General features: G+C 42.7%; 1 protein-coding gene across 1 annotated transcript in view; it reads left to right on the top strand.

Annotated features, from left to right (window-relative positions):
• The first annotated feature begins 1,256 nt into the window (after positions 1-1,256).
• Positions 1,257-9,215, top strand: part of Lurap1l (leucine rich adaptor protein 1 like) — a 43,950-nt gene continuing 35,991 nt past the window's right edge. Inside the window, exon 1 of the mRNA XM_055629172.1 lies at positions 1,257-2,231. Coding sequence (XP_055485147.1) covers positions 1,941-2,231 — 291 coding nt within the window. The 5' untranslated portion in view covers positions 1,257-1,940. The remainder of the gene's footprint in view (positions 2,232-9,215) is intronic.

The raw sequence follows: 9,215 nt of genomic DNA, 5'->3' as shown, positions 1-9,215 counted from the left end.
TCAAGCAATCTTATAATCTATGTACTTTATACTAACTTACTTGGTAGAAGTATTTCAGATTAATAGTTTACAAGGTTGTGGATCTTCCTAAATAGCAGCAAAATATAGGCAAATTATCAAAGAAAACAAGTATAATTTCACTAGTTATTCTCAGCGTTTTTCTTGTGTAATTAAAGAGATAGGATTTAGCAATTTCCTCTGTTTAAAATTCTACACATGCATCACACACATACACACACACACACACACACACACAATCTGGACATTGGGGATTATTGGGCAAGTTTTCTAATGCTAAATGTGTTGGCTTTTAAGAAGGTTTGGCCATTTTCACAATGTTAATTCTACCAATCCATGAGCACGGGGTATCAATCCTCGTTTAGAAAGACAGATGGGATGCGCATTGAACATATGACAGGAGTCTACTGAGTGCATTTGAAAGACTCTAACTAGCAGTGTTTTCAAAGCAAAGACTCATGACCAAACCTTTGGCAGAGTACAGGGAATCATAAGAAAGAAGGGGAGTTAGTCTGATGAGGAAAGGATAGGAGCTCCACAAGGACCAAATATATCTGGGCACAGGGTCTTTTCTGAGACTGACATGCAACCAAGGACCATGTATGAATGTAAGCTAGAACCTCTGCTCAGATGTAGCCTGTGGTAGCTCAGTAACCAATTGGCTTCCCATAGTGTAGGGAACAAGGACTATTTCTAACAGGAACTCAATGACTGGCTCTTTGGCCTCCCCACCCCCCAAGGGAGGAGCAGTCCTGTTAGGCCACAGAGGAGAGCTTTGCAGCCAGTCCTGAAGATACCTGATAAAACAGGATCAGATGAATGGGGAGGAGGTCCTCCCTATCAGTGGACTTGGCAAGGGGCACGGTGGAGATGAGGGAGGGAGGGAGGGACTGGGAGGGAATGAGGGATCGGGACACGGTTGGGATACAGAGTTAATAAAATGTAACTGATAAGAAAAAAATAAAATTAAAAAAAAAAAAAGAAGGTTTAGGGTGGAAAGCGACATAAAATTTAGCCATTCTTCTCCTCTATTTTTTTTTTTTTTTAAGTGTGTTGTATCTGCCCGACGACTTCAGCGGGACAGCAGTTAACTTAGTAACCTAATATGGGTACGCTCAGCTGAGCTAGGACTTGCGAGTCCGTTGCTTAGCTTTAGGATTGGGAAGATTTTGCTGCTCTTCTTGTCTGTGACATACGGTACAAGGGTTGGCCCTGCTTTGGTCCACCTGCCAGCCGAGTTTAAAGTTTCCGAGGCGGCTCGGAGGAACACAATGACTTGGATGGTACAGCCTAAATGGAAGGACACTGCTGCCGCAACCAGGAAGCCCTTGAACCCCAGCTAAGCTAGCCATCTCTTTCTTTTTTTTAAATGCATCCATTCCGGAGACAAACACGACATACCCACTTGTTTCATTGACCAAAGATTGTTCTTTTCCCCCGGAACGTCCAAGATAGCCTGATTCTTCAAGACCTATGGCTGGAAAATGAAACGACCCGGGAGTGCGGCCGCATCGTTTTTCCTTGTGGTGTAATACATGATGGGCACCGAACAGCCCAGTGATATGAATGGACAGTTTGAAATGGGAATTTTCCCCCATCGAGCAGGTTCCATTTCCTCCTTGTGCCTCTCGGTATAACGTACTAGCTTTTGCCCGTCTTCTCTGCAGTATCAATTAACTGAACTTGGCGGTGGAGTGGCCAGAGAGAAAGGAATGAAGTGATCTGGCTAATCTCGCTGGCTGCGAAGCGGTGGAGCCTGCAACTGCGGCCGGGTGCAGATCTGCCGGCTGTGCCGGGGGCATGGAGTGCACGGACGCCCGCGGGGACCCAGGCCCGGCCCAGGGAGCCCGGTGCTGAGCTCCCGAGCCCGCCAGGCCTCGCCTCCTTGCCTTTACTCGCAGTGTCGCCCCTCGCAAAGAGTCATGGAAGACGGCCCGCTGCCAGACCTCAGAGACATCGAGCTGAAGCTGGGGCGCAAAGTACCCGAGAGCCTAGCGCGCTCCCTGCGCGGGGAGGAGCTGGCGCCCCGCGAAGGGGCTACGGACCCCAGCGGGGTTGGTGGGAGCTGTAGCAGCAGCAGCAGCTGCAGCAGCTTCGCGCCCTCCGTGTCCTCCTCCTCTTCATCCTCCCCTGCCTCTGGCTCTCCACGACGTAGCCACCCCAGCGCCCTGGAGAGGTTAGAAACCAAACTGCACATCCTCAGGCAGGAGATGGTGAGTGTGATGCTTCAGTGGCGACCTGGGAACCCGGGGCCTGGGACCCGAGAGGGCGGCGCGCGAGCCGGGGAGAGGTCGGGCGGAGGAGAGCGGGAGCGCGCCTCTAGACTCGGCCACAGCTAAGCTTGAACCCTGAAGACTTTGCTCGGTCACAGGGTGCCCAGGAAGCTCAGTCACTTCCACTCTACTCTGCTAGCGCCACTTTGCAGCTGACAGTCGCAGATTCCCAAGGCCAGCAGTTACTGCTCGGGTCTGGGCCTGCTGTGAACGGTTTATGCTTTGCCTTGGTTCAAAGGGTGATTTAGTCTCCTGCGCTAGGCGCAGAAATGCCTCCCAGCTGGCCAGGAGGTGGCGCGGCAGGGTCTTTGCCGTCTGCATTGGTAGTTTGCTCTCCTTAACCCTCCCCTTGATGCAGCAGCTGCGGCTGTCCCAAGGCCACTGTTGAGTAGATGCTCCACAGCTGGTTCGGAAAACAATGGCTCCTCACCCTTGGTGTGCCTATGAATGGCTTGTTTCACTTGTTTTGCTCCTGGAGAGCAGGTGACCCCGAGCCTAGGGATTTGCTAATGACTACCTCCTACCCTTTCCTCTAGTCCTCAATCAGCATTTGTTTTCTCTGCCATTCCTGTTAGCCTCGGATTAGGACAATGGGTCAAGTAGATCTAAGACTCGTTATTCCGGATGCTTTTAGACTAAGGCATTCATTCATTTGCCTTGAGCTCTTGGAGCAGGCGAGTCTTGGCCTCTACAGATCTGTTTATCCTCACAGTGAAGAGCTGATTGGTGGAAATTATCTCTAAGCTTTTTGAAGAAAATGGCCACAAACCAACAGCCTTTTTCTACTAACTTTTAGAGGAGGAGGGTTTCAACAGCAGGCCTACGTCTCCCAGGGGAGTGAGTAGGGCATCCTACAGAAGAAGTCTGTCAGCGTTCACATCTAAGTTTCCTTCGGTTCTCATTTTCCCGGTAGTAAAGTCTAAGCACAAAGACTGTCCTCAGAGGTCATGACCTATTAAAACACTATTGAATACCACTTTGAAGACCCTCACTAAATCTTTAAACCTGTTCTGCTTAAGAAGTTCGTGTCATAAGTACTCGCCTATCATTTGAGAATGTTCCAGATATCCAAATATCTGATATTTCTGCATAAAATTGAATATAAATATACATGTATATACTATGTGCATTGCAAATGATTTTTATTACTATTCATATTTCTCTGTCAAAATACACAATATACAAATGATGCATGTTCATCGCTCTAAGTATTTGTTAAGTAGTTATCATATCTTAGTTAGCAATGCGTTCTGATATATAAAATAAAAAAGAAAGGGAGATGAGATGACTTAGACGCTAAGCTTCCCAAACATCTACCAAATTCAGAATCACTGGTTCTCAACCTCTGGCTTCAGACTCCATTTGGGGTCATATATCAGTTATCCTGCACATCAGATACTTGCATTGCCATCCATAACAGTAGCAAAATTACAGTTATGAAATAGCAACAAAATAAATTTATGGTTTGGGGTCATCACAGCGTGAGGAACTGTATTAAAGAGTTGCAGCATAAGGAGGGTTAAGAAGCTCTGGGCCTTAGAGAATGTAATGGTGCTTGCCTCTGAGCCTAATGACCTGAGTTTGATATCCAGGACTCCTATAGGGAATCAGCCCCCACAAGTTGCTCTCTGACCTCCACACAAGCACCATGGTGTCTCATGTAAACATGTGTGCATACCCTTACAAACTAAATACATAAATTTCATAAAGAAATTTTAATCGACGAATTTGTCTATTAAAGGCTTTCAAATCTCTTATGCTTACTTGACTTTTTTTTTGTAGTATTGAATTCTGTAGGATAAAGAAAACTGGTCACATTTGGCTAAGAATATCTGCCAGATATCTATTTTTTCTAATGGAAGTTTCCAAATTGATAAAAAAAATCATTCTCTTTCAACTATATGTTGCAACTTATGATGATCACGGTGCGTCAGTTCTTTTTAAATTTACTTTTATATTACATGTATGAATGGTTTGCTCTAGACACCAGGGCTAGAATTATATTATAGACAGTTAAGAGCTATCATATGGATGCTAAACTTGAACACAGGCCATCTGAAAGAGCAACAAGTGCTCTTAACTGCTGAACCAGCTCTTCAGCAGGCCTGCTATTAACTTTTGAAAAGGTAAATGCACAACTTAACTTCATTGCCTTTCCTCTGTGATGTCTCATTGTCTGTAGATAGAGAAAAAGTTTATGTCATTATGGATGCTTTGGGATAAACTTTGTATTCTAATAAAGGTCTCCGTTGAGTAAATCTTACAGACATTGGCTTCAGAAATTTAGAAGGCAGTGGAGGTATATATCTTTGTCAAGAAGGCCATCATTTCCCTCTATTTCTATATTACTCTTGTGGTTGCTCAAAATCCTCACTTAGGCACACGCAGAGCAACAAATTTGTCTGTGGGTAGAGCTGGTGGTTTTGCTGTGAAAATGGGACAGATACAGCTCTGCAGTTCTTTTTGTCTCCTCCTAGCATCTTGAAATAGAGGAGGTAGGGAGATAGTGTGAGTTCAGCCTCCCTGTCCTCTTGCTCAGCACTGAGTCAACCTCCTTAGCAGTAAACGCAATCCCACAGCTTCTTATTTTGAGTTATTCACAGATTGGATGGTCTGAAATCATCAGGTTTTTGCTTGTTCTCATCATTTCTTCCCCAAAAAACACTTTACCTATGCACAGGCCTTTTAGGGATCTCTCAGAATTAGGCCTTTCTTCTTTTCCTATTAGAATGAATGAGTTCCCCAAAAGGACACAGGGCAGCAGTCACTTGCAATTATTGTCAGCATGTAAGGTTCTATATACATATGATCCCACCATTGTCTCGTTTACCTGAATGGGATGTTTGCGTCTCTCCCTTTCTCTTTCTCGTGTGTGTGTAGGTTGACATCATGTCTTCCTGCATCAGTCTACATCTTCTATAGTGAGGCAACCACTGCCCATCTGTCTGGTCTAGATAGCCAGCTTGTTTACTGGGTTACAGGAATGCAGCTGCTGTTCGTATGGATGCCGGGGATCCAAACTCTGGTCCTCCCACAGAACACCTCTGAACCATCTCTTCAGCTCTTTGTCACCTTTTCTGCTTCTGTGGATGTCTTTCATTCTTGTCTGTAAATGTTGTAGTCTTTGCTCTTACACATCTGGGATGTGGTTTGTGAAGCAGAAAAGTGGGTAAAGAGACTGCAGTAGGGTAAGAAGCTGTTTCTGGCCGAACTCCTTAATACTGAAACCCTTTTTGAAAATACAAATAGTGCCACATGCAAGAAAAATACTGATAAAGACATTTGTAAGCATAATTTGATACTATAGGTCAATCCTAAGTAATTTCAGAATGTCTTGGGGTAGGAACAAAACTTTCAACATGGACAGTTTAAAATTAGACATTAGAAAATTTGACAATATAAAGAAGAAATATAGAATTACATGTGAAATTTATTGTGAAACTAGAGGTTGACACTGGGTCTCTGATACAAAATCTGCCCAGTAAGCCTATGAGTCATGGCAACACTTGGGTGGCAGGCTCCAGGCAGATCTCTGAGTTCCACAGCTTCCCAGTGAGACCTTGTCATGAAAAAGCAAAAACAAAACACACAAAGTAAGTACACAATAAATAAAATCTGTTCAATAATATTTGTTCACCACTTTTCAGTTCATTTTAATATTTGTCATACCTTTTGTATCTAAAGCTAGACTACAACAAAGGAAGTATTTTCATCCACGTTTTGGAAAAATACCCTTTTTGTTAGCATAAAGATGAATTGAGGGCTGGAGAGATGGCTCAGATATTGTAGGTTATTAAAATTTACTATTGGTTTATTTTTTATTAAAGCTGTTGTTAGTCCTAAACAGCTGTATACCTAAATCACCACAGCGAGACTGGGATTTATTTAATTAACCTAGAACATAATGCTGGGCAATAGTTACTCCATCCTAAACCTCTAAGCCCTCATAGTTTCCTAACATTTAGATTCACCTACGCATTTTACTTGCTTTTAGTGATATATTAGGTCCAGTCTATCTCTCCAGGTCATTCCAAGATCTCTGCTCCTCCTCTGTTTTCCCAGCTCTCTCCTCCTTTGTCCCTCCTCTGCCTCCCACCTTCCTGTCCTCTGGCTCCTTCCTCTCTTCCTGCTTCCTTTCCCTTGTTCAACATTGTGGCTAGTTGCTTTATTTTGGCATGTTTATACAAAGTTGAAACAGGTGATGCTTAGAATAAGTATCACAATGAAATGTTCAGATTGAAACCAGAGAGTGGGGGAGAGAAATCAGCATTTGAATGAACAAGGGTAAAGTGTATACATTCCAAAAGAACATCCCAACACTCAGTGGTTAAGAGCACTTGTCTGCTCTCCCAAAGGACCCAGGTTCAATTCCCAGCACCTACATGGCAGCCCAATTCCAAGGGACCTGGTACCTTTACACTAATGAACATAAATTAAAATTAAAAAAGATGCTCTTGAGATGGGTCGAAAATTCAGGCTAAGTATACACAAATTATTAGTGAACAAAATCAACATTTGAACTTATGGCACCTGTGTTTTTTTTTTTTTTCAAACTTGTCTGTATTCCAAAATTTTCTTTTAAAAATACAGTTTAGCTCTTGTAAATATATGCTATCTCAGAGCCTTATAAAATTATAAGAAACCTACAAAACAAGCCCTCAGGATACATGGCAAGGGTTGTTGTGAGTGTGGATTCATTTATCACTCAACAATTATGTGTGTTTGTCACAACTGCCCTTGACTTTAGGGCTCAAAACAAAATGTCTTCCTTAACAAAAGAAAATCATGCAGTCTTGCAGGGGGCTCAGTGTGTAAAGACACTAGCTGCCAAACCTGACAACTTGAGTTTGAACTTGGAACCTACACTTGGAAGGAACTGATTATCTCTAATAGTTGTCCTCTGACCTACAACCCTGTCCTCCCATCCCTCCCCCGTATCATGGCACATGTCATTCTCCTCATATACTTCATACATACACACAATAATAAGTGTTTTTTAAAGTTAGTTTTGAGAGGCTTTCTTTGTTTGGAGCTTTCTTCCCACAATATGTACAGAGTTTTGCTTTGTTTTTCCCAAGACAGGGTTTCTCTGTGTAGCCCTGGCTGTGCTGTAACTCACTCTGTAGACCAGGCTGGCCTCAGACTCAGAGATCTGCCTGCCTCTGCCTCCTGAGTGCTGGGATTAAAGGCACGTGCCACCACTGCCCTGCTGAAGAATTTTCTTAAGATGAGGACTATATTTATTATTAAATAATGATTACATTTTATAATCTCATAATATCTGAAACCTTCTTCCAGTAAGTACAGACACCAGCTATTCAATTTTTGTTTCAGTAGTTAATAATCTAGTTTATACCATATGGTGTCTTTACGTGTTATTCAGAAGATTGTCATACTATTTCAAGATGACTGTATCGAACTTCCGGTTTAAGAATAGAAATCGTTTTCATTGACTTACTCTGTGGTAAGTTTGAAATGCCGACGATGATGGAGGCAATCAGAAAACCATGGGAGATTGACCTTACAAAGGATCTAATCCACATGTCTGAGTTTACCTTAATAGCCCATTGTTAGTTGGAAAATTATTTTGTGGAGTAGGAGAGACACTGACTGTGGAAGTGACAATCTGGATCCCAGCCAGTTCTGTTTCAGGTGGAGGCACTTTCCAGTCTTCAGGTCGGGTGGTGCAGCTGTGAAAGCTTACTTGAAAACACTGTGTCCTGATTTCTCTATTTGCAGCTATAGACTGCAGACTTGAATATCTGAGAGAGTGCAAATCTGAAATAAGTGACTGCTACTTTCTTACTATAACACAGCCCCATACTGCAACTTGTCGTCAACTTCTGTTTTAACAGATTCCGGAGCAATGCCTTGGACTAGACACAAAAAGCATGTGAAAAGAAAAAAAAAAAAAAAAAAGCAGGATTCAAGACACCTCTTAAGAGCACTTGCTTCTGCTGAGGACCCTGGTCTGGTGGTTTGGTTCCCTGTGCCCACAGACCTAAAGGCAGGCAAAACATTTAAACACATAACATAAAATAAATAAATCTAATTTTTGGAAGAAAAAAATCATAAATGATATGAGAACATAAATTAAAATGTTTGAAAAATTCTTGAAAATAGATTTATACTTGACTTTTATGGATTTTTCCTTACTGTTTTTTTTTTTTTTTTTTTTTTACTAATCCCTCCCCCCATTTTAAGTGGCTTTTTTACTTTTGTAATTAAAAAAAAAAAAAAACTTTAAAATTGCTTAAAATGCAGATTTTAATTTCATTAAATTAACTTCATACTTGCTGTGGGCACACTTCAGTATAGGCAAGGTGATTTTTATCACTTGGTTGCCTCTAGGTAGAAACTGGGAAGTGGAGGCATTTTCCTTAATGAGTTCTCAAGATGGCTGAAAAGATAAAATGAGAATACAATTTGGCCAGAGAATGATTACAAGCCAACACGTCAGCAGGCGCCAGATGCCACATTTGAGCCTGGGAAGCCTTGCTGTGGAGGTGACTCATGAGGATGAGCCCTCCAGGTGACGCTGGCAACCATGCCAATTAAGGGTTTAACCTAGGGATAAAGACATGGAGGTCAGCTGGCTCCCAGCAGTAGCTGCTTCTGTGTTTTGCCCCTGTGATGTTAGTATTCTTAATGTAATAAGTAAATCTTCTTGATATAACTCTTAATGAGTGGCACCAGCCCTAGCTTGGCTAGAAGCTAGGATGTGCTTTGGCGTTAAAATTATGTTGAGCGTCTGAGAGGGGAGGGGGCTGTAGGACAATGTGTAGGAATCAGTTTCTACCGTGTAGGTCCTGGGGATTTAATCAGGTTATCAAACCTGCTGAGCCATCTTGCTAGTCCAATAACCAACCTCCCTTCCTTCCTTCCTTCCTTCCTTCCTTCCTTCCTTCCTTCCTTCCTTCCTTC

Source organism: Psammomys obesus, unplaced genomic scaffold (assembly GCF_907164565.1).
Source record: "Psammomys obesus unplaced genomic scaffold, mPsaObe1.curated_primary_1811, whole genome shotgun sequence".
Taxonomy (NCBI): domain Eukaryota; kingdom Metazoa; phylum Chordata; class Mammalia; order Rodentia; family Muridae; genus Psammomys; species Psammomys obesus.
The sequence above is the reverse complement of the archived record's forward strand: the minus strand, read 5'-3'. Positions and strand labels throughout refer to the sequence as shown.